Source organism: Haemaphysalis longicornis, unplaced genomic scaffold (assembly GCF_048455015.1).
Source record: "Haemaphysalis longicornis isolate Haplotype H1 unplaced genomic scaffold, Haemaphysalis longicornis Haplotype H1 scaffold_166, whole genome shotgun sequence".
Classification (NCBI taxonomy): domain Eukaryota; kingdom Metazoa; phylum Arthropoda; class Arachnida; order Ixodida; family Ixodidae; genus Haemaphysalis; species Haemaphysalis longicornis.
The window spans coordinates 366,092-391,320 of record NW_027526272.1 but is presented as its reverse complement, the minus strand read 5'-3'; the positions used below and the strand labels follow the sequence as shown (position 1 = coordinate 391,320).

At 46.1% G+C, this 25,229-nt stretch overlaps 1 protein-coding gene across 1 annotated transcript in view; it reads right to left on the bottom strand.

Annotated features, from left to right (window-relative positions):
* The window catches only part of LOC144166287 (malate dehydrogenase, cytoplasmic-like), a 27,827-nt gene extending 2,598 nt beyond the window's left edge, over positions 1–25,229 (bottom strand). Inside the window, exons 1-7 of the mRNA XM_077695823.1 lie at positions 25,072–25,229; positions 21,024–21,125; positions 18,700–18,796; positions 13,565–13,740; positions 10,079–10,201; positions 8,242–8,418; positions 52–165 (exon numbers count right to left, since the gene is read on the bottom strand). Of these exons, the coding sequence (XP_077551949.1) occupies positions 52–165; positions 8,242–8,418; positions 10,079–10,201; positions 13,565–13,740; positions 18,700–18,796; positions 21,024–21,125; positions 25,072–25,074 (792 nt within the window). The 5' untranslated portion in view covers positions 25,075–25,229. The remainder of the gene's footprint in view (positions 1–51; positions 166–8,241; positions 8,419–10,078; positions 10,202–13,564; positions 13,741–18,699; positions 18,797–21,023; positions 21,126–25,071) is intronic.

Below are 25,229 nucleotides of genomic sequence, written 5' to 3'. Positions count from 1 at the left end.
CTCAACGTGACAACGCAACTGCCCGAAATCAAGCAGCCCCACTGCCCTCACCTCAGGGGTGCCATGCCACCAGTCATGCACGTGGTCAGCCGCCGCCTTGGCCGCTGACATGGCACTCGACAGCTTGCGGGCCGCAATCACGGCCGCACCGCGCTTCTGCACCGTCTGCAAAAGCACGCCCAACCGACAACAGAGGGCTGACAACACTGCACTCCACTCTCTAGTGTAAAGTTCCCTCACAGAGGGAGCAGAGACGTACACCCAGACAACATTGCATCCATAAAACTTATACCACGTTCACACGGCAGATCTAATGACATTTAGAGCAAATGTCATTAGTTCTAATTGTCATTAGTTTGGCACTACACGAGAATACCGGATGACATTTGAGGCGAACAGCACTTAGCGGCTTACTGAGGTTCGGAAGCTCATTCAGCGCCCAAATAAGTAGCCTCGACAGCAGTGGTACTACGGCACTACACAAGAAAGTTCAGCAATAAACCAAACCACACTGTTTCTAAAAACTGTCAGTAAACTTACATTTTCCCCTGCATATTTGTTTTCAAGTAAAGAAAGATAAAGAACTCCTTAGAAAAAAGAAAAAGAAAAGAAATCTGGTCCGCAACCCTGATATGAATTTTTTGGGGACTTGTCTCGGCTTATGATGTCCACTTATGTCACGTAAAACGGTGATTTTTTTCTTTTTAATTTTAAAATAGAAAAATTATTCATTTTGTTTTAAGGAAAAAACTTGCGTACGAAAACATTCTGGACACACTTGAACTACAATTTCGCAATTGTGCGAGCTTGCTAATCGTCATCGCTTTCACTACCAAATGACGTCGCCGTGCAGACCCGCACGGTCAAACCGAATGAGATTAACAGCTAATGTCATTCACTTTGAATGACATTAGATTTGCCGTGTGATGGTGGTATTACCCTCTTCCACCCGAGGCAGTGGGTAAACTCACACGAAACAAACCCGGGTGCAAGTCCAAGACGTGCTCTCAAGAGTAACGGAGCCACATAGTAATTTCCACACAGATTGCCACACAGGAGGGGGATTTGTGCACCAATGCGCCAGTTGCCATTTTTTCAAGAAGGCCTCAATTATCACCTCATCTCACTCGGGAAAAAAATCACCCTCACACATGTGCACTGTACTGATAGGCCTCCCACTTAGTGGAAACGACTTCAGTGAATAGATTCATCAGCACATGTTGTGTGCCTGCCAAGCATTGCTGAATGCACCACTTCCACAAATCTGCCCCCACTTGCCATTGGTACAAAGGACAGGCCATTGGTACTTGCATTGTGGTACAGATGGCAAAAAAAAAAAAGGATAGAGAGAGAAAGAGACTGCCTCATCAACATTAAGTACCGATTTGCAATACCGTTTTACAAGTTCCACTTTACAAGACACTTGGCCAGCAGTCTAGAGCAAGCTTTTACGCTTCTTTGGAGATGGTACTACAAAGGGGGGGGGGACCTCAACTTCAATGAATCTCGTTGCAACTACCTCGTGAAACTAACTACAGTCGAACATCGTTACAACGAAGTCGTGTCGGGGCAGTAAATTTGTTCCGTTATATCCACTATTCATTGTAACAGCAGAGGCAGAAATTGGCTCTAACAAATCGGCAATCTGGCCCGTGCAAAAAAACCCAGATACCTTTAAAACGCATTATTCTAGGCTTCGAACATGCTACAAGGAAGGTGATCCTTGCCTGTCTCCTTGTGGCATTTCAAACTAAACAGACCGAAACACAACAACGTGAAATTACAACAGAAAAAGGGTCCTTTGTCAAAACAGGCCTCCGTTTTGATTTATTTGAGGAAAGATGTGATCTTCGTTTGGCAGCTGTCCACAGCACTGCAGGACAAAGTTTTCCACAATATCTGCACACAAAAGGACCCTTTCGACTGTAGTTTTACAAACTGCTGTCTTCTAATTTCCTTCCTTTGCTTTTTAAAGCTACCTTTCGAGTTTCGAGCCTCGCGCAAACCAAGTATTTCTTCGGTATAGCCGATATCGCACATGGCTCTCGCGATTTCGTTTTCGTTTACAAAAAGAATAAGTGTCACTGAAATAAAGCGCGACCAACCAAACTTCATATTTGGTTCGCTATAGCCAATAATTCACTACATCAGTGTTCGTTATAATGAGGTTCGACTGCACTCTACCACCAGAATCACCCAGAGCTCCGAGCAGGTCATTACATACCTCTCACCACACTTGTAATCATCAACTCTTGCACCATCCCTATCACGAGCTAACGTGCGCAACCAGGGACGTAACGCAAGTGATCTTGTTTTGCTACCTGGACCATCATTACAAGCATATTCAAGAGCTCCAATAAAGAAAAAAACATTTTTCAAGGTACCACAAGAGCACCTCTCAGGTTACACAATCACCCGGCAACTGTTGTAACTCGGTTCGGCAAGAGAAATACAACCTTCCGAGTATTCAGTGCTTTTTTTTCCCATCATGAGACTAGGCAGTGTAAGCACCAACAATCTCAACACCAACGCACCGAAAAGACCAGCGCATTCCAAACAGGAAAAAAAAAGGCTCTGTCTCAACATTTTTTAATCCTTAAAAACGATTGGCACGTCTTGCAATACTGCACCAACATTTCCTTCTTAATCTATAGGTGACTAGCACAGCAAGACCCTGCAGCACTCTGGTGACTCTGAAGGGACTCTGGTATTGAGGATATTCCTGTTTGTTTTTAGTCTACGTACTTGAGATTTATACATTAGATGTCTTTTAACGTCCTTTCCTGAGCACAAATATGCAATCAGTGTTCATCTATGTGGTGTAAGTTTAGAGTAGTGCAACATGTTATACCATTCCGTTTCAAGCACTTTTTTCATTAGGTACCTATGAAATACTCGGAACACTTTTTATCCCTTTGTGCTCTAGAAGTACCAGGGAGCGCAACTACACCACAGCAGTAATGTTAGCATTGTTTCTGCATATGCTGTAAACTTATTAAGTGTCAGGAGATTAATTGCCGATGTTTTTGTAAAACAAACCGCATAGTCTTTTGATGCTTGCAAAAAATTCTATATTTCGTGCTTCCCTGATAAGCTTCCAAATGCTACAAAAATGATACAATTCTTACATTCCGAGATATTGTACCCGACAGTTAACCCTATGGGAAAAAAATTGGTAAAAAAAACTCGGAAACAGGTGAAAATGGTCATTTAGGCGTCTTCAAAGGGCGACGGGTTTGTAAAAACTTCACTTACAGCTATAATATTTTGCAGGTATATTCTTTGCGACCTGTACACCGCAAATAAAATATGAAAAATTCGTTTTTTTTTTTTTTGGCAACTTTCCTGTCCTCGAGACCAGTGTCCCCTTGTAGCCATTTCTGACAGCTCAAAAGGAGACCCAGTGCAGATAATAAGCGCAAGAGCTGTGCGCTTCAAATGGCTTGGATACGACTTCCACTGACTTCTGCTGGCTACCCAACTCATGATGGAATTACAATGCAGCGGTGCTGCTTGCAGTGTTTTTCTTTCGCGGCTTGGGCACTTTTTTTGGTAGACTTATAACAATTTCCGTACAATCGGGAAGATAGGTAAGGAAATCGGGAGTCTCCCGGGCATGTCGGGAGAGTTGGCAGGTACGGATACGCGCTCATGACGGCTGCTTCTTGGACTCTAGTAACTAATCTTGAACAGACTTTGTGTGCAAGTATACAGAGATCCTTTAGAAACACCAATGTGCTGCCAACTGCAGGTACTGCTACCACGGAAGTTTTCTGGGGACAAGTAAAGTCATGAAAGTGACACAAAGTACAAATCGAGGAGTTTTGATGTAAACAAAGCAACATGTGACCGGTAATTTATAGGTAATGAACATTGGAAATGAAAAATGTGTGCTAAAAAACAAAAGGTGATGCAACGCAACTACAAAGCTAAACACTTTGTTCATTTTTATTTATTATCTGACTTTATTTTTCCAAATTTTGGCCGCTTAAAACGCTGAATCCACACTTGGGCCACGACGCACATTGTAGTGGAGGGCTCCTGGATTCATTTTGACCACCGGGGGACCTTTAACGTGCGCTCAAATCTCTACACACAGGCGTTTTTGCTTTCTACCCGTGCCTGAAAAGCGGCCCCCGCGGCCGGGAACCAAACCCTCGTCCTTGAGATCGGCAGAACACCTTAGCCACTCAGCGAGGACTGTGCCTGGTAAAACTACACCTCAGCCCCAAAAAACAAAGCAAAAACTTGTGTCGTCACATGCCGCTATCACGGAGCAAGAATATATAGGAGAGGAAATGCCCATTGCGGCCGGCGCGATCGAGCGACCAGATAATGTCACAATGATAACTACGGTGACCTACGGAGCTCCGCAGCAGCGGCGGCGAACAATTTGACAGCGGCACCTGGTTGAATGTATTAAAAGCATTGCTGTTGTTTGCAGCATTCACCACAAGGCGTGAATCGCTATGCGCTCGAGCTGCTGCGCGATGCGGGGACGGAACGCGCGTTTATCACGGACGGAGCGCGCGCAGGCACGTGCGCACGTCATCGTCTCGCAACGTCGGTGATGCTGGCACTTTTCAGTGCACTGTCGCATAACCAATAAATTGGCCGGTGCATTCAACTCGCTTCATACCTGCCAGGTTCTCCGAGATGGCATTAGGGAGCTCTGACAGGGGAAGGGGGGGAGGCTAAGGGATCGAAAAATTAGTAGCAGCAGAGTGCAATTATTTACACTGCTTCGTCCAAACAACTAATGAGGTATGCACCACTGGTCAGATGCTAAATCTTTGGCGGGGCTGACGCCACCTTTTTCACGAAGTGCTGGTAATACTGTAGAGCGTAACAATGTTCGTACCTCTGACTCCTCGCTAAAAGAATGTGGCTGAGGGTTGTGTTAGACATGATGATGATGAAAAAACGTTCATTGCGCAGAGTGGAACGTGTTACGGCCGCTCGCCGGTAAGACGGGTCCTCGGAACTGGGTGCAATTTTTCTTTACCATACTGAACTGCCTCTCACATTTTGCATTTCTGTATTACTAAGCAGCTTAACTTGCACGCATGGCCGACTATGTCAATCGCTGTAGGATTGTATTAGACTGTCGGGTAGCTCTGGCGCAATGTGTCCAAATTGGGAGAAAGGTTTGGCCTGACACGGGTGTGTATTCGGGAGATTTTCGTTTCAGCCGTACAATCGTACCAAACCATCAAAATTCGCGAGTCTCTCGGACAATTCGGGAAACCTGGCAGGTATGTCGTTTCCAGCGCATCGCATGCGAGATAAGGCCGCGCGTTTACAGGGTTTACATTTTTTTGCGTTTACATGTTTGTATTTCAGGCTTGCTGCTCGCGCAGGATTGTTTACGTATTAAAAGAAAATGCCCCTTTTATTCACTCGTACCGGCTGGCTTAAATTTGACCGAAAATTAATCGCGAAGGCCGGCTCTTCAGCCAACGGAAGCGCAGAAGAGTGCACCCACTCTCGCTTCGGCCACGGAATGTTTCGGTGGCCCGGCGAAATAATGACGCGATGCCGCGGCCGGGTTGGGCTGGACGAGCGCGAACAGAACGCGCGATGGCCGTGGCGATGACCACGCACTTCCTTCGCTTGCCGCCAAACTTGACGTTCGCCAAGTGCTTGTGATGTTATCAGGCTGTCCCAGGAAGCTAAGTTTCCCCTCCTATTTTATCCTTGCTCCGTGGCCACTATATTGCCGTTGACAACAACTATAAACCCCCGTGTCATTCTGTCACCCGTCCCAGGGCACTAGTATTGAAAAAACAAAAAACAAAATTCAAGCCGTTCCACGCAATGTGAAAGCTATCAGAAGTGCAGAGCAGTGATTTGCCATAACTGGCTACACTGTCATTATCTGCTCACTGCTACCACCCCATTCAATTCCAATTTCCCGCCTTCGCAGTGCTTGCGCGCCCCCTGCCTGAAACTGCGGCAGGAAGAGTTGTTCTTTTTGTGCTTGCTATTTCCTCCCACACATGCTGGGGTTGCACCCCCACTTTTTTTCACTTACTATCGTGAAAACCAACCCAACAGGCGTCCTTAACTAAATGAACGCGGGCGCTGCACGTTAATTACGTATATTATACTTCAAATGTGCCTCCAGTTTTCTTTGCCCTAAACAACGGGGAGCTGTATGACAAGCGCCAGCGGCTCACAAGTTTCGAACGCTTACGACTATACACTATTTTCCTTGCTAGAGGTGGGTGCCGCCATTTGCTTTTTCTGACCAGACGCTAGCGCCGTCTATGAAGCGACCGCCGATACCGCCGCGCTGGGCTGTTAAGTGCTCCGTTCTTTCAGAGATTCTGCTCGGTGCCCGTGCATTACCGAGTGAACCGTAGTGGTTTGGCGTTAAGTTAGCGGTCGCAGTGTTTGCGTGTGTGTGCTCTGTTTTGTTTTCATCATCTGCGGACGGATTTTAGGTCCTAATTTGCTGCCAGAGCGGAAGATGCCGACCCCGGCTGTTGCGAGCAGCAGTAGCACCGGTGGGGGTGGTGCAGGTGGTGCTCCGCAGTTCCGCAATGCAAACTTACCGGTATGGCGCCAACTGACATAGAAATCGATATCGGGGAGTAAATACGTGTTTTCAATGCCACCGTGCTTGTTATGTTCACCGATTAGTCATGTTTACGGAAGCGCGGACGTCGAATACGGAGCGCGCACAGCATATGTGGGTCACGGTGATCCGTGCTCGCGATGGACTTTCGACGAGGCGATTGCTACGCTGTTGACATTGCAATGCAATATAATCTTTCTTAACTAGACTTATGACGGTTACTGACGAAATGAAATTACCTGGGTGGAAAAATAACACGATCGCGCAACCAGTCAAATTACTATTCGAAGGTTGAGCAGAAGGATCGACATTTATGGGTGAGTTAATATCGGTTGATCATGATCGTGATCATGATTGGCCTAACTATGCGCAGCGCATGTGGCCTGTCGCTCGGAGCCCACCTTTGTGAAACCGCTGCTTGCACCGCAAATGCTTTACGCGACCAGCAGTAACTGTTTTGTAATTGTAATACTTTAGATTCCGTGGCAACGCAAAAGGATTAGAAGCTTCTCCTTTGACTGCGTTGTGAACAGGTTGAGCTATTTTCCAAATGCAGCGTTCACGCGTACCTCGAGCTGCGTTTCCACATTTGGCTGCCTGCTTATCCTGCTATCGACCAGCAGTGTGCGATGGAGAACGTTATCCTTTCATATCGTTTGGCAGTGTAATGCGTTGGCCTGAAAAAAAGTAAACAAAACGCCGTGATTTTAAAGGTTAGATTAGATGAAAAGAGGATTGTTTAATGCCAATCGGCTATAATGACCAAACAATATATGGTATTTTCAATTGACTAAAAAGAACCAGAAGTTATTGTAATGTTGTATTGTATCGGCACTCGTGAAACATCCCCAGGTGGTCAAAATTAATCCGGAGGCCTCCACTACGGCGCGCCTCATCACCAATGAAGCGTCGGCACGTTAAACCCCATAGTCAATCAATTAATCAATCAACCAATCAATCAATGCTGTATTGTAAAGGATAAAGTTACTTCTAACATTTCAGGGGGTTCCGTTCCCTGTCGCAGCTTTGCGTGTGATAAATGGATTCTGCCTGTCTCCTTGCCGTCCAAGTGCACCCAACAAACCCTTGAGTTGGTCGTTGGTACGAAGTCGTTGCGATTTATCAACAGCGTCCACCGATATCTCAACTCGGTGTCCGTTGGGAAGCGATGCAGCCAAAACACGTCGCAACCGCACTGCATTTTCTCCAGGCAGTGTCGTGCAGATGCGTGCTGTCAGCGACTTTTTCTTGCTTTCTCTGGTTGTCCGATAACCCGATAAAGAGACATTTGCGCCTTGAACGGCATCGCAGCATCGGCTAAAACAGTTGAAAGTCCCGCAAAAACTAACCACACGGTGCGAAACACTCCTGAACTACGCAGCGAAGCACACCACGCCGAGCGATGTTAGCAGCCCAGCGCGCACAGGCAACGCAGGTCAGCCACCGAGAGAACTGGTTTGCGAGTATTTTCCTCCTTTCCCGGCTGCTTATGGAAAATGGTGCATATAAACCGCCTGGTTTTCGAAGCCTCTGGGTTACGCCGCGACGACAGCCGCTACGACGGAACGCCGTAGGGCTCTACTTGTGCCCAGCGAGCGAGCTACGCCAACAAGGCGAGCCCCTAAAGTGCTCTGCACTTAAAAAGAGGCCCCATAACTCACGCTGAGGAAGTCCCCCTCAAAGTAGCTGGGGTCCTTGATGGCGTCGGTGGCCTTGACGTGCTGGCCGTTGAGGTTCACCCAGGCGTGGCTGGCATCCGGGAACTGGGTGGACGAGTGGTTGCCCCAGATCATCACATTGTGCACGTCGGCCGCCGACACCTTCAGCCGCTCCGCTATCTGCGCAAGGGGAAGGGGAGGCCAGAATCGTCCACGTTCCACAGCTCAGAGTCAGGCGCGAGAACAAGGAGTCTCGTCAGTTGGCGGGAAGCTTTCTTGCCTCCTCTATTCAGTTTCCTTTGGGGGTGTTCCGCATGGATGCATGCAGAAGAGAGAGACTCTGAATTCAAACTGGCCCCTTTTGCTGGTAGTACCACAAGGCTACGCTGTAAGCCCAACGCTTTTCCTAGTCGATGTGCTGGCGGCAAGAACGTGCGGGAGGCCTACACTGGCGCAGAAACAATTGCGGCTGAAAACAAAATTAAAACAGCGTTTAAAAGAGGGGGGACACTCCTCTTAAAAAACAATTTCTAGTTTTTAAGTAAACTGTGCAACTTGTCAGTCCTGCTGCCTTTTCCACACTGATTTCAAATATGGCATTATTTTTTGAGTCAGTCAATTAGTTCCCAAGATAACTAGAGATAATTAAACATTTTTGGAGGAACAATAGATAGGACAGCGTTAGTCATAAAACTGTAATCTTTATACTTTCTATGAACTCTACTGAATGCAATAAGAAAGCGGTTTTTTTATGTAACACTAGGAACTAATTTTACAGCTCATTAAACTTTGGTGTTTGAAATGGGCATTCGGAATGGGTCCTCGCCACTGGCACCACCAAAGTTTAATGAGCAGTAAAATTAGTTCCTAGCGTTACATCAAAAAACCGCTTTATTATTGCATTCAGTAGGGTTCATAGAAAGTATAAAGATTACAGTTTTACGACTAACGCTGTCTTGCCTACTGTTCCTCCAAAAATGTCTAATTATCTCCAGTTATCTTGGTAACTAATTGACTGACTCAAAAAATAAAGACATATTTGAAATCAGTCGGGAAAAGGCAGCAGGACTGACAACTTTCACAAAGTTTACCGTATTTACTCGCATAATGATCGCACTCGCATAATGATCGCACCCCTGAACTTGCCGCAGTCATGTGCCACATGTGTGCCAAGTCTAGCTGACAATGGTCGTGCTTACTTATGTTTCATCCTCTTTCAAAGCGGACACGGCTTCCGTTATTGCCGCAGACTTGCCGATTCTAGTGATATCGGCAAGCATGATTTCATTATTGGGGCGGGAAAAACTCTCACTAATTGATTGATTGTGGGGTTTAACGCGCCGACGCAACGCAGGCGATGAGGCAAGCCGTGGTGGAGTGCTCCGAATAAATTCTCACCACCTGCAGGGGATCTTTAACGTGCGGCGAAATCTCGCACACACGGGCGTTTCCCTTTTCGACTCTGTCAGAGAGTGGCCGCAGCGGCCGGGAATCGAACGCGCGACCTCGTGCTCAGCAGCACAACGCCTTAGCCACTGAGCCACCGTGGCGGGTACATGAATATATGATTCGCGTTTATTTTTTTCACTCATCGGCGCTAAAGCCATACATTTTAGGGGGTGGGCGATGTTTAAGGTTTTTTAGTAAACAATGTTTCACTTTACTAAATAATGGGCGATATTTCGGGGGAGGGCGTTTTTTCGGAACTTTACGGTGAACGTGAAGTGGCATCTCCTGCGCAACAACTAAGACCCCAATACACTAATGTGGCGCTTTGTCCAGGAGTCAAACTCTCCCAGCGAGGCAACACTTGACACCCCCCCCCCCCATTTCTCCTCACCTGTCCCTTGGCGCGGTTGTGGTCCAGGCGGGTCATGGCAGTGAAGTTCTCCTTGGGGATGGAGGGGGCGTACTTGGAGCAGATCAGGGCGTTGGTGTTGGCCGGGTTCCCCACCACCAGGACCTGCACAGCACAGCGATGACTAAACACCTCCTCCATGGTCCCTCGACACTCTCCTCCGACAGAAAGCAGCAAGCTGCTGAGCACACCTAGCAATAGCTAAGCTGTAAGGACCACTGAACTGTCCCCAGGCCTCGCAGCACTCCTAACGCAGTCTGCAAGTGACCCCGACCACAGTCAAGCCAGTTGTAGTACAAGCCTGCTACCGTATCTACTCGAATCTAACGCGCACCTTTTTCCGGAAAAATAGGTACCCAAATAACGTGCGTTACAATCCAGTACAGCTAAAATTGTGGGGCCGTATCGCCATCGACGTTTCAAGATGGCTGTTTGACTACTGAATGCGTAGCCAGCACTTCATAGTCGGTGCATGTTCTTTTTTTGCAATCGTCTGTTCCTTCCGCCATGGAATTTCCCAGTGCGAAGACACGGCGGGTTCACCACGATGCTGTGTTCGAGAAGAAAGTAATCTTGTGCGCGGAAACTGATGGAAATCGGGCCGCGTCATGTGCGTTCAGTGTTCCAGACACTTGCGTGCGGGACTGGCGCAAGCAGAAAGAGAAAATTTTCGCAAGCAAGGCGGCACGGAAAGGGTTCAGCGGACCAAAGAGGGGGCGATATACCCAAATAGAAGACCCACTGGCGGAGTACATGCAGCAGCAGCAAGCGGCTCAGAGACCTGTAACGACAGAGCTGCCCTGGACCGTCGTCGTGGTGACTGTCTTGCCGGCAATAACCGGCACATTTCATTTGGTGCCACCTCTGGAATAAACATTTCTTCTTCCAAGTGAGAAAAGGTTGCATTTTTGTATTAAATGATGAAAGTCTAGTGTATGTTACAATCGAGGACATAGCATAGCGTTTTCTTCTTCTTGGGACCGCGGAAAACGGGTGCGCGTTACAATCGATGGCACGTTAGATTCGAGTGAATACGGTAATACCCCTGTCACGCGGCAAATCTAATGTCATTAAAAGTGTTAATGACATTAGCTGTTAATGACATTCGGTTTCGCCATGCGGGTCTACACGGTGAAACAAACGTGATTTGATAGTGATAGCACTGACGATTAGCAAGCTTGCAAAATTACACTTGAAGTGCATCTAGAATGTTTTCGTACATAGTATTTTTTTTAAACACAACAAAAGAATTTTTTTTAAATAAACATTCAAAAAACACTGGTTTAGATGACATCAACAGACTTCACAAGCCGAGACAAGCCCGCACAAAATCCGTATCAGGGTAGCCCGTGCACTGGGGCCAAGATTTTCTTTTTTGTTAGTACTTGTTTGAATTTATTTTAAAAACAACATGAAGGGGAAAATATAACTTTACTAACAGTCTTTAGAAGCAGTACTCCTTGGTTTATTGCTGAACTTTCTTCTCTAGCGACGCACCACTGCTGTCGAGGCTACGCATTTGGCCGCTGAATGAGCTCCCGAACCTCAGTTAGCCGCTAAATGTTATTTCCCTCAAATGTCACTCGGTATTGTCGTGTAGCACCGAATAATTAACATTTAGAGTGAATCGCTCTAAATGTCATTAGATCTGCCGTGTGACAGGGGTATAAGTGAGCACGCAGCTTGGGAACCCTCTCCAAAGTTCTTTGCTCTGGACGCAACCACTTCCACGCACAAGTTGGCTCTCAGTGGGTCAGACGGGCACAGCACATCCATCCACTAGACCCTTTTCTAGGCGACAATTAGTTATGTGGCCTCACTGGTTCTAGGCTCACTGCTTATGTGGCCTGATAGGAAGAAAATCAATCCATGCCTTCAAAGAACAGCAGAGGCACCAGAAGGACTCCCTTGCACTGCGTCAGCCTTTCCTCTCCTTAGAGTCTTTCTAAACGGACTGGGGCAGGCATGTTATAAGCTAGGTTACAGGACACACTTATCTGCACCAAACTGTCCCAGCGCACACCCACCCACACCAATTTGGCTCCCCTGACCACTTCACATGCGGCGCGCTGGACCCACTCCCTACGCGAGTGTCCGCACAACCTCTTCTGGAGTGCAAAATAAGAGGAGAGCCCGCAGGCTGCAACGTCTTAGTGATAGAGTGGTGGTTCTATTCCCAATATGGCAGTACAAGAAAGATGAAGCAGCTTAGATAGAGCTTCTGATGCGAATACGGGCACGGAATAATATTATCTCATCACTGCAGCGATGATGATTACAAAGTTCCTACACCCCCTCTACCCTCCCCATCTCACTAGGAGCACGCTCTGGGGAGCTCAGACCTGGGCCCGTTTGCACGAACGCGATAAGTGTGGGAATAGGTTCTCAACTACGACTTTAGCGTGGTCTAGGTAATAAGTCGTTTGCCCGAAACTGATACAAACGCTCGGTTAAGGTAGCATTTCTGTCGGGTTTTCTGGCAACCGGCTTATTTGCCGTGGCCGACTTAGACTTATTGGCGTCTTATTCGCAAGCGGGAACTTAATCGGGAACTTACGCGTACGGGCAAACGGGCTTTGGCGACACAAGAGACCATCACGACCAGAGCCCTGGACGCCACAGGGGGCCTCCGCCACACCTTTCCGATTGAGCCCAATGTTGAAATTATAAAGTGGCACTACCACACAACCAAAGTTGGTGCAGAGTAAACAATGCCACCCTACGTGAGCGAGGCAGCCTGGTCGGAACAGTTGCTAATACACATCCCCTTTCCATCCTGGGCACTTGGGCGGAGTCGCTTCTTCAATGCTGTTTAAATGCCCACGAGACACATTTGACCCAGTGCAGGGGAGGGGAGGACATCATCATCATCAGCAGCAGCAGCAGCCTATCTACACCCACTGCACGGCAAAGGCCTCCCCCATTAATCTCCAATTATCCTGTTCCTCTGCTAACTGCGACCAATTTATCCCTGCAAACTTCTTGATCTCGTCTGCCCATCTAACTTTCTGCTGCTCCCTGGCACGCTTGCCTTCTCTAGGGATCCACTCTGTTACCCTTGATGAGCAACGGTTGTCTTGCCTTCGCATTACGTGCCCTGCCCACGTCCATTTCTTCTTCTTCTTAATTTCCACTAATATTTCCTTAACACGTATTCGTTCCTTGACCCACTCTGCTCTCTTCTTGTCCCTTAATGTTACACCTATCATGTTCCGCTCCATCACCCGCTGAGTCCTCAATTTAAGTTGAACCGTCTTAGTGAGCCCCCAAGTTTCTGCCCCGTAGGTGTGTACCGGTAAGATGCAGCTGTCAGACACTTTCTTCTTCAGGGACAATGGCAGGCTGCCATTCATTATCTGGGAATGCCTCCCGAATGCACTCCACCCCATCCTTATCCTTCTAATTATGTCTGCAGACCTCATGGTTGGGATCCAGGGCCACTACCCGAGGAGGAAACAAACACCCCACCTTGACGTCCTTCTTGGCGAACTGGTCGAGGGCACGTCCCTGGCTCTTGAAGATCTTGACGTTGGCTGCCAGCAGGTCCTTGCGCTCCATGCCTTCCTTGCGGGGCATGGAGCCCACCAGGAACGCCACGTCCACCCCCGTGAAGGCCTGCTGCTCGTTGTCCGTGGCCACCACGTCTGTCGGGCACAGGCTCGCATCAGTCCCAGCTCGAGACACATTTGCGGAGGCATTCGCAGCGGAACCTTCTCCGTCCATCGCACCAAAAAACCTCAAAGCCCCAAGAAAAAAGTGTGGTTAAGGGGGGACATGGGTCTTTGATCAAAATGTTTATTTTTAGAGTTATGATGATAAAAATTGGAGGATGCATGTAGTTTTTCATGCTGATTCTAGATATAAAGTTTGCTTTTGTGTAAAACAACTACATTCAAATTTGGATTTTTATATTTGATTTTTTGACAGCCTTTGTAAACAAACTGCTGGAGGGATGCCGCTCAACACGGTACCGGTGCACTGTGCACAAGCCAAGGAGTGCAATGAGGCTAACAGTATCATTCTGTCTGGTCTGCAGAAGAAGTTACGACCGTTTGAAGCTTGGGATTGGGAGGCAAAACCGGTTTTTCTGGTTCCCACCTTCCAATCCCAAGCTTCAAACAGTCGTAACTTCTTCTGCAGACCAGACAGAATGATACTGTTAACCTCATTGCACTCCTTGGCTTGTGCACAGTTCACTGGTACCGTGTTCAGCTGCATCCCTCCAGCAGTTTGTTTACAAAGGCTGTCAAAACATCAAATATAAAAATCCAAATTTGAATATAGTTGTTTTACACAAAAGCAAACTTTATATCTAGAATCAGCATGAAAAACTACATACATCCTCCAATTTTTTATCATCATAACTCTAAAAAATAAACATTTTTGGTTTAAGACCAGTGTGACCCCTTAATGGGGAACACTACCCTTAAAACAGCTAAAAAAGCTCTGTGAAACTCGTCAGTCCTGCTGCTTTTTCCCCACTGATTTCAAATATGGCATTATTTTTCTGAGTAAGTCAATTAGTTACCTAGATATTTAGTAGAGATAATTACTCATTTTTGGAGGCACAATAGACAAAACAGTGTTGGTCATAATACTGTAATCTTTATGTATGCCAGTACTATGAACACAGGTGAATGCAATTAGAGAATCGGTTTCTTGATGCACTGCTTGGAACTAATTTTACAGCTCATTAGACTTTGGTGGCACAGGTGGCAAGGAACCATTTTGAATGCCCATTTCAAACACAAAAGTTCAATGAGGTGTAAAATTAGGTGCATCAAAAAACCGATTCTCCTATTGCATTCACCAGTGTTCTTAGTATTGGAAAATGTGAAGATTACAGTTTTATGCCCAACACTGTTTTGTCTATTGTTCCTCCAAAAACGGCTCATTTTCTCTAGTCACCTTGGCAACTAATTGACTTACTCGCAAAACCAATGACATAAATGAAATCAATGAGGAAAAAAGCAGCAAGACTGACAAGTTTCACAGAGTTTGCTTAAAAATTAAAAGAAATAGTCCATGTCCCCCCTTAAAGGAGCCATGAAGAGAAAACACAAGTTTGGCTCATTCAAAAGATTGCCTCGTTAGAATCATACTAACACCACTTTTAACATAAACATCGCTCAAATAAGCTACATAATTCGGAAAAAAGGGAATGGCCATGCGACCCACCAGCTCATTTCTCGCAACAGAACCTATGCTGTGCTACCAGCCAGCTCTGCGATCGGCGGAGTCCGGCAAAAGCAAACACAAATTAGGCAGAGCTTATAAGCTTGCCGAACGAGCTATTTGCTTATAAATTTAGAGTACATTTTTTTTAAAGCCGTAAAAATGGTGGGACAAACAGTGGAAGTTACGAAAGCACACCTAAGCATAGAAGTACCGATGCATACTGCTGTTGGTACTGCGCGCACTATGTTTGGTTTAGCTGCGCAGGACTGCGGGGCTGTCTCAGACGACACTGGCCGACTGACGCGAGCGACGGTGTCTTACGCGAACATATTTGTCGAGCGAGCACCATGTTTCACGAAATGAGTATTTTTTTTTTTTATTCATTCAAATACCCTAAAGGCCCTTGCAGGCATTACATAGGGGGGGTTAGAAAACAACTCAAAGATCTCAACACAGTTGCTCAAAATAAACAGCAAGCGTAATTTTGAACATCGAGTAGGGGTTAGACAACACTAACAAAAGGAATACAAGAATGAAAAATCACCCAATACAAAGCACATAGTGAATCTTGTTAAAAGCACAACACTACTTTCCTAAACAAGCATGTTTAAACTGCCTTTCAAATGGTTCACAAACGAGTCGTGATCTTTAATACATGCAATTTGTTGCGGCAGCTTATTCCAATGATAAATGGCAAGAAATAGCGGTGACTGTCGAAGAAGATTTGTGCGTGCAAACATGAGGCGGACTTTGAACGGATGATCGAGTCGAGGAAAAATGAGATTCGCGGGCTTGATATGGGATGCTGTAAAGGATGATTGGGTGTGATACAGTCTGTGAAAGTGAGAGAGCAGTGCCATCAGTCGTCGTTTTTCTAGAAAGGGTAATTGGAGGGATGCTTTGATAGCTGTGATGCTGGATGTCGTGGAGTAATTTTTAGTGACAAAGCGTGCTGCTTTGTTCTGTAAGCATTCCAGTTTGTTTATTACGTATGTCTGATTTGGATTCCAAATTAAAGAGGCATATTCCATCTTCGAACGAACTAAGTCTGTGTAAGCTAAAAGTTTGGTCGATTGATTTGCTAAATACAAATGTCGTCTAATGAAGCCAAGAGTTCTACTTGCTTTTGAAATTACATAGTCAATATGATCATTCCATGTAAGGTTAGAGGATAGGTGAACGCCCAAATACTTTAATGTAGACACATTTTCTATGCACATGTTGTCCATATAATATGAGCCGAGTTGAACGTTGCTAGCCCTAGTAAATGACATAGTTTTAGTTTTCGAAAGGTTTATTTCCATCTGCCATTGCTCGCACCAAAGGAAAATTTTGTTTAGATCTGCCTGCAAAATGTTAGTATCTTGAGGGGTAATAATTTGTCTGTATAGAACGCAATCATCCGCAAACAATCTAACTGTTGAATGTAGGTTGGTACTGATATCATTAATGTAAATAAGGAATAAAATTGGTCCGAGTACGGAACCCTGCGGAACACCAGATTTAACTTGTGCTAAGGCGGAATACTGGTCATTTACGGAAACGAACTGGTTTAAAAAACTGGAAACCCAGTTAATAATTTTGCTATGTAAGTTGAGCCGACTTAGTTTCATCAGTAGGCGAGTGTGAGGAACTTTATCGAACGCTTTTTTGAAGTCAATAAATATGGCATCAATTTTTACCGTCGTGAACAGCTTGGTGAAGGTCTGTAACGAGTTCAAATAATTGTGTTTCACAAGAACGTCCCCGTTGAAATCCATGTTGATTAATAAAGAAAAAATTATGCTGATCTAAATATTTCATAACTGAAGAACTTATTATATGTTGAAGTAATTTGCCAGGAATGCTAGTCAAGGAAATTGGTCTGTAATTTGAGGGCCGTGATCGGTCACCTGATTTGTATATAGGAGTGATGCGACCAATCTTCCAGTCGTCCGGTACGATTCCCGCTTCGAGTTACTGCTGAAAGAGTGCGGCGATTATGGGAGATATTACAGGCTTTGTCATTTGAAGTTTTTTTGGACAGATGCCATCTGGACCGGGTGCTGAGTTGTTTGAAAGACGATCAATGGCACGTTCTATACCCTCTGGTGTGATTATGACGTCATCCATAGATGAGTTAATCGATGGAAACACAAGATCATGCAGTAATGGGTTTTCTTTTGTGAATACTGAGATGAAAAATGAGTTTAATTCCGTCGCAGCTTCAGATGGTGAGAGCAGCACACCGTTATTGACTATTGGAATTGTGGATTGCGAAGCGTGTTTGGGATTTACTACTTTCCAAAACTTTTTTGGATTGCTAATTAACATGCTGGCAATGTCACCATTAAAAAACTTGTCTTTAGACGCTTCAATCTCTGCTTTGCATTTGTGCGATTGTTTACGATAGCGTTGCCAATCATCATCTGAGTTCGACAACTTTGCTTTAGAATAGAGACGTTTCTTTTTATTGATTGCTCTTTTCACTTGGGACGTGAACCATGTGCTGTGTGTTGATGAGGCAATTTCAATTTTGGGGACGTGCTTTTCTTTTAAGTTCTGTAAGCTTTGTTCGGACAGCTAGCCAGTTATCGTTTGCATTAAGATAAACCATGGATTTCAAGAAACACTCCGAAAAAGATGACAACTCTTCAAGAATTGCGTCTACATTTGCACGAGAGCAATCACATATAATTTTCACGGCTTTGTCTGGTTTACTGCTTTTTATACGGTATTCACATTGCACCCCATTGTGGTCACTAATACATTCTAAGACGTGAACAAGCATATTATCCGGTTCGGTTGTCAAGACAAGATCAAGAATCGCGTTTCCACGAGTTGGCTTTTGCACCATTTGATGAAGATCAAACAATGAAAGGACGTCAAGAAATTCCCTGCATTCGTTTTTTCTTGCGCAGCCTTCGGGCGTACGCGTCTGCCAATTTATTGTGGGGTAGTTGAAATCGCCGGCAAGAATTATTGGTGATGTTGGGTACATGTTTTGAATTGAACTTAAAGAATCATTGAGGCTATCGATAAATTCAGCTCCCTGAATTCAGCTCCCTAAATTCTCCGTGAATAAAAACAAGCCAGGTTTAAATACGGTCAAAAACAAACCAAAGGCAGAAAACGGCTTGCCACGGTATGGTGGCACCATCTAGGTTCACTAACAGTAAACGAGGTTCCGTGATCAGCTGCAGAGCGGTCGGTTCCTGTGATGTCATTGCAGACCAGGAAAACGCACGATTCAGCGGGAAAATCAAAATTTTAACTTAAAGTGATTAATTTCTCAGTGAATAAAGCATCGTTTGCATTCGCACAAGCGCTGGGGGCACAATAAGACATGAAATGTTTAGAATAACACAAACTTGTATTTTGTCTCCATGGCTCCTTTGACCCCTCCAAAGGCTGACAGAGTGCGTAAAGGACCCTCGATCACTCACCCTTGAGCAGGGGGAAGGCGCAGTCGACGAGCTCCATGACGACGCCGTTGAGGACGGTCATCATCATGGGAATGTCCAGCAGGTGCAAAATGACCGGCTGCAAGAAGGGAAAGAGAGAAGGAGGCACGTGGCTACTCTGACCGCCTGCTTGTTAACTCGCGCCACCTTTCCTCCCGTCTATAGAGCAACCTAACGCTCGCACTGTCTGTGTCACGTGACATCTGCGATTCGGAGGCTATACGAATCATGCCCCCCGGGTTCCAGCACGTCAAGTGCTCCCCCACAAACTGCACGCAACGAGGAAAGCAGATGAGCTTGGTTGTGTGATGGGGTCTTACCCATCCTTCAAGCAATATTTAACTTCATCCGACTGATTTTAGCCGTTCTATACCGCTCATAATCATCTTTCTATAATTATTGGCGTTCTTTTTTCTCCGCTGGCCTTGCTCCATCAAATGATAATGATCATCACCACGACTTCACAAATGTTAGCAACAGTTATAAAGCAGCACAGATCCCCGATTGATTGATTGTGGGGTTTAACGCGCCGACGCAAGGCAGGCGATGAGGCGCGCCGTAGTGGAGGGCTCCGGATTAATTTTGACCACTTGCAGGGGATCTTTAACGTGCGCCGAAATCTCGAACACACGGGCGTTTTTGCTTTTCGACTCCATCAGAAAAGCGGCCGCCACGGCCGGGAATCGAACCCGCGTCCTCAGATCACATCAGATTGCCACTTTGAGGCCAAAAGCTGGCACTTCATGCATCTGCCTAAAGGCGGCCCCTCAAAAATGCAGGGTGAAACAGTTTCAGCCAGCATGCAAGAAAATTGCAGAAAAAGCTGAATTTCATATTGATCCTCTGCAAAGAGCTCTGCACTGCACGGCCAAATAAATTTGTCCACTACGCTAGTTGTTGAGTGGTCTACTTACTTTTGCTTGATTTCCTCAGTGACACACTGAAGCAAACATGTTCGTCCTGCTTCCAACCAAAAATTTTCTCAAACTGAGAGCGCTGGGAAGGCTAAGATTAGGCCACGCACAAGCAGGCCACCATGCCAAACGTTCAACAAAGGAATTCTCCGATTTCCATTCCCGAAAATGTGCGTCTGTTTAATATTGTCGTAATTATAAAGGGAAACGTAAACGGAAGAGGCGTTAGTCAAACAAGCATCTAGCTTGACAAAAGCCGTCCGAAACTATCACACAGCAGAACCCCACACAGGTAGCAGTGTGGTTGACTGCACAAGTTTACACCAGGTAGACATCTGCACAGCGCCACAAAAGAAATCCGCTGACCCGAAGCTTGTTTCCCCGAATGAAACGTGAATTCACACAGTTTTGTTAAATGAACAAACCTTTTCATTATTGTGTATCTTTTTTTAATTCTGTTTGTTGGACAGAGATACGTACCACATCCTGCCTCCTACAACAAAAAAAGCTCACAGTCACTCAATACCCGGGCATGTCACCTCTTCTTTCAAAATCAGCTTCTTTTCTCAGTGCAGTTATGCCTGCCACAGGAGGTCCATTGACACAGCAGCTAATACCCCTGTAACACGGCAAATCTAATGTCATTCAAAGTGAATGACATTAGCTGTTAATGATATTCAGTTCGGCCATGAGGGTTTACACAGCAAAACAAATGTTGTTTGAGTGTAGTAGCTGTGACGATTAGCGAGCTTGCAAAACCTCGAAATTATATTTTGAAGCGCATCTAGAATGTTTTCACACAAATATTAAAAAAAAACATAAAGGATTAATTTTTAAAATAAAAATAAGAAAATCACCAGTTTAGGTGACATCAGTAGACATCACAAGCTGAGACAAGTCCGCAAGAAATCCGTATTAGGGTAGCACGCACACGGGGGACGATATTTTGTTTTGTTAGTACTTGTGTGTCTTTCCTTATTTGAACAACAACGCGAAGAGGAAAACGTAAGTTTACTGACAGTTTTCAGAAACAGTATTCTTTGGTTTATTACTGAATTTTCTTGTCTAGTGACATGCCACTGCTGTCGAGGCTACTCATTTGGCCAGTAACCGAGGTCCGGGACCTCAGCCGTAAATCATGTCATTCGCCTCAAATGTCATCCGGCATTCTCTTGTGGCGGCGAACTAATGACATTTAGAGCAAATGACATATGCTTGAAATGTCTTTAGATCTGCCGTGTGACAGGGGCAGAATTTCCAATGTGGACCAATCACAGGCCCCGACCTCGGAGCGACATTCAAAGCGCCAGCCCACAGCCATGCGATATGACCGAGGCAGCTTTGTCGGAGGTCGCTCGGACAGAAACTGGGCGAGGTCGTCAGGTCACTCACCTGGTCGGCCCCGAACACCTCACCCCTGGCGATGATTGGCACCAGCGAGTAGGCGATCTGGCCCGCAGCACCGGTCACCAGCACCCTGACAGGTTCCTTGGACTGCACGCAGCAGAGCCGAACGCAATGGTTCATGGAATTCATGAAACTTCAGCGGTTGCGCGGAAACTCACAATGCCACCTCACCATTTCTCTCTTTTCCTCTGCCTACCAATTTCACATCAAAGCATGCAAAGCAAGCAAGGCACCACGTGTGCGCTTCACGACCACAAATGTAGCAGCACACACCAACACTTGCGCTCGATTCCTCCCACCTAAACCTGCCCACAGAATGCTTATTTCACAAAAAAAAAGAAAACCGCGCCATCTCTTCCTGAAGAGAGTTGAGAGAAGCATGCAAGCTTTCGAACACCAAAACTCCATCAAAAGTGCATCAAAACCTTTGCTGAAAGCTCAGCCAACCTTCGCGCTGAAAGTGCGTCCAATCGATCGCCAAACCTCCAGACTGAAATCGCGAACAAAGAACGAACCCACTCGACAATTTTTTGCGCACGAAGTAAACGCGTCTTTAAACGATTTGAATGCATGCCAATGCGTGCATTATGAGATAAAGGTATTCAATTGCACTCCTTCGTGATCGATGCATGTATTGTCTCATCTAGAACCATTTCTTTTTCCCAATTTTCAAGTAGCCGTTTTGACACAGTGAAAGCCCAGTTTCACACACACGCTGTAAGTCCAGAGATGTTATCAGACCTTCTCGGTCGACCAATCAGCCAATGGGGAAATGCATTAGTTTTTTGACAGGATTCCATTGGTCCGACTGAGAAAGCTTTCCCTTCAAAAAACGAGAAAGTCATGAGGGGGGGCTATTGCCCAGGTCGACACCTACGTGGCCTGCGATGATGACGCTTGGGGAGAATGCCCCCAAAAGGAATTAGTTTCTTCTGCAAAGGAAAAATTTGACAGTAGCCTGGAACGCAGCTGTGCGGCCACAAAGGAAAGCTACACAGCTTCCTCAAAAACCTAGCAGCTGAAACCAAATCTCCCAAATTGTTTTTTTTCTTATTATGCAAGTTACTGGACTCTATCTCCTCCTCCTTTAGCTGCGAAATTTCTCAGAAAGCCACAGGTTTGCTCCATGCCCGTACGGCTACGGTTCAGGTCGACGTCAAGTTTTACCAATGCTATATGTGCCGCTTGAGCTGGCCATTATTACTGCTTGGCTGCCTGACGATACGTCAGTAGCCACTACGTCTTTCCTCGTCATCACCCCCGCAACAATCATCATCATCAGCAGCCCACTTATATCCACTGCACGGAATCCATTCCCTCTTCCCCCACGACTAGCGCCGTTCCTCAGTGGCTGATGTCTTGTCACTCAGGCTCTTCACCCGTTGCATTTCCCCCCAACATCCTTCACCCATAGTAAACAACTGACAAAAATGAACATTGCTAGCGACAAAATATGCGTCCCCTACCTGGGTGTTGAACGTGCCACTTTCACCAGTTTCCCTGAAACACAGCCTCATTTTATTGATTGATTGTAGGGTTTAACGCGCCGACGCAACGCAGGCGATGAGGCGCGCCATAGTGGAGGGCTCCGGATTAATTTCGACCCCCTGGGGGATCTTTAACGTGCGCCAAAATCTCGTACACACGGGCGTTTTTGCTTTTCGCCGCCATCAGAAAAGCGGGCGCCACAGCCGGTAATCGAACCCGCATCCTCGTGCTCAGCAGCACAACACCTTAGACACTGAGCCACCGCGGCGGGTACCACAAAAAATTACTTATCCTACTTCAACTACGAGGAACGCTTTACACTGCCTCAAGCAAGTTACACCCGTCCACAACATTTGCTTCACGCAAAATGAAACGAGCGCCACCGATCCATGCAACCTCACCAGCTGACTCAACCTGAAGGTTCCCTGGAAGAACACGCTGTGTTGTTCCCCCTGCTTCTGCTGCAAACGGTACTTGCCACGATTAAGTAGCACCGCTCCGGCAAGATGGTACATCCTGCACGCTTAACTAAACGCCTGAACTAAGCCACGAGCAATGACTGATCCCTACTCTTCGACGCCTCTCACGGGAACCCACAACCACCATTTCATCGTCAATGCGTATTTATGTGCCTTCTCTTGAAAAGACGGCTTGTTCGTCACAGCTGCGGATTATGAACCCGCCCTGAAGAAGCAGCAGCGAGTTGTAAAGTTACAATGGGTTAGGCGCTATTAAACTTTGGCTGCTTGATGCCACAAGGTATTTTGTTTTGTTTTTTTACCAATGGCATAATGCAGCCTGAAGCAAGAGGCCAGACTGCAGCCTACCACAAGCAAGTCACGATCAACGTAAGCAGCGGCCCAAACAACGCTGCAAATTCGTGAAGCACAGTGTAATATCACTTCTACATCATCACGACTTGCTGGCCCTCTGCTAATACTACTGAGGTTTGGTTTCCCAGTTGAAAAGCAACGTAATGATATTTGCTGGAGCAGTAGTGGACAGTGGATTTACAGTACATATTTTCTGGATTTTTAGAAGGTGTAAGAAAGCGTCACGCTAGCCAGGCAACAAAACTGCTCACATGTGACCCTCACAGCATCATCATCATTTTTCCTACTCGATGATGATTACAGGGTGGAACATCCCATCAAGCATCCTCTGAGTTTAATTAAGGTGTCCTATAACAATATATATACTGAGCCTATTCTTGAAAGGCAGGGCAGTTTGTATGCACAACTTGTTGCGCGGTAAAGGACACTGCTTTTGGCAAAATTTGAGTGCTCTAGTGGACTCTACACAGCTGAGCTCATCTGTTGAATAACCATACACAACTGTTCACTCCTCTTGGAATCCATACCTCGGAGAGGTATTTTCGTTTTTAAACGCACCAGCAGACTTGTTAACCAAGCTCAGTAATTTCAGTGCGTGCGCCCGTTAGATTTATTTCAATTGACTGCTATCTTTAACACCAACTGAGCTACACAAACTCAAAGAAAAGTATAAGAATATAAGCGCGCATTGTTGCTTTTAACATTTTAATGTGTTACAGACACTGAAGAATTACGCCATCATTTATGCACTGCGGGGCTGTTCGAAATAAATGTCCCAGAAGTGCCCGAATCAAAATGTCTTAATCACTATTTGTTCATCAGTGTGTACAACCAAAAAAATAAGTTTTTTTTATTCAGTTTGTGGCACTACAGGCACACCAAATTTTCCACAACCTTTCCAGTATAGAAAATCATCCAACAAAGAAGAAAGATGGGAAAAAAATTCCCAAATTTTCCCGACAAAGAATATCTAGTGCCTCTAGATCGTTTGGATTTCATTTACCCTCGACTCGGCAGCCCGATTTCATCAAGTGCACCTACACGGTTCTCCATGAAGCTGTCATCAGACAGCATTTTTTTAAAACCTCGCATTGAATACGTTAAAGGCGGAAAAAGACAAAACAATATTCTCATCAGAATAATCTAAATATCGTGATGAAGATGGCGTTGGATCAAGCTCGGGCCGCTACCAAGTGTTCCAGAATTGCTGCCGTCACGACTATTCAACAGAACAAAATCACACGCAAGCCGCGAAGAAATATTCATATCGCATTGCACCGCGTCCTCTGGAAGATCGTTTAAGCCAGCGTTGAACCACGCTCGGCTGCTTTCGGCGAACACTTCCGCGATAATGCGATAGCGCCGTCGAGGCCGCTATATAAATACCGCTCCGTGCCGGTTGAATAGCGCTACGTGACATCGGCACAGAGTCCGAGAACACACGCTTCAGCAAGATGATTCATGTTCAACGCAATGCGGTACATCAGAGCGCTGCAGGCTGCACGTTTCCTCGAAGGAAAAGCTTGTCCCGCACTCTAAAACGAACGAACAGACTCGGTCGGATCAGTGAGAGCGCTCAAGGTCAAAAGTGATCATCGTGTTCAACCCGCCGTCTGGTTCCACAGACCCAAGATCGCCGGTTAGGTACGACCCGGCCGCTACGCTGCACAAGCGCGTGCTATTGCCCCAAATATAATGCAAGCTGCGCTTACCATGTTTTTGGGTTATGCTCGCAGGTTCCCGGCGACACCCGACTTCTACACGCCCCTTCCGACGACCGCAAGGAAACACCGACGAAACTTGACCACAAGGAACGCCGCGCCGCTTCCCCTGTAGCCTGTCGACACGAACTTAGTGAGGTAGCTCAGCG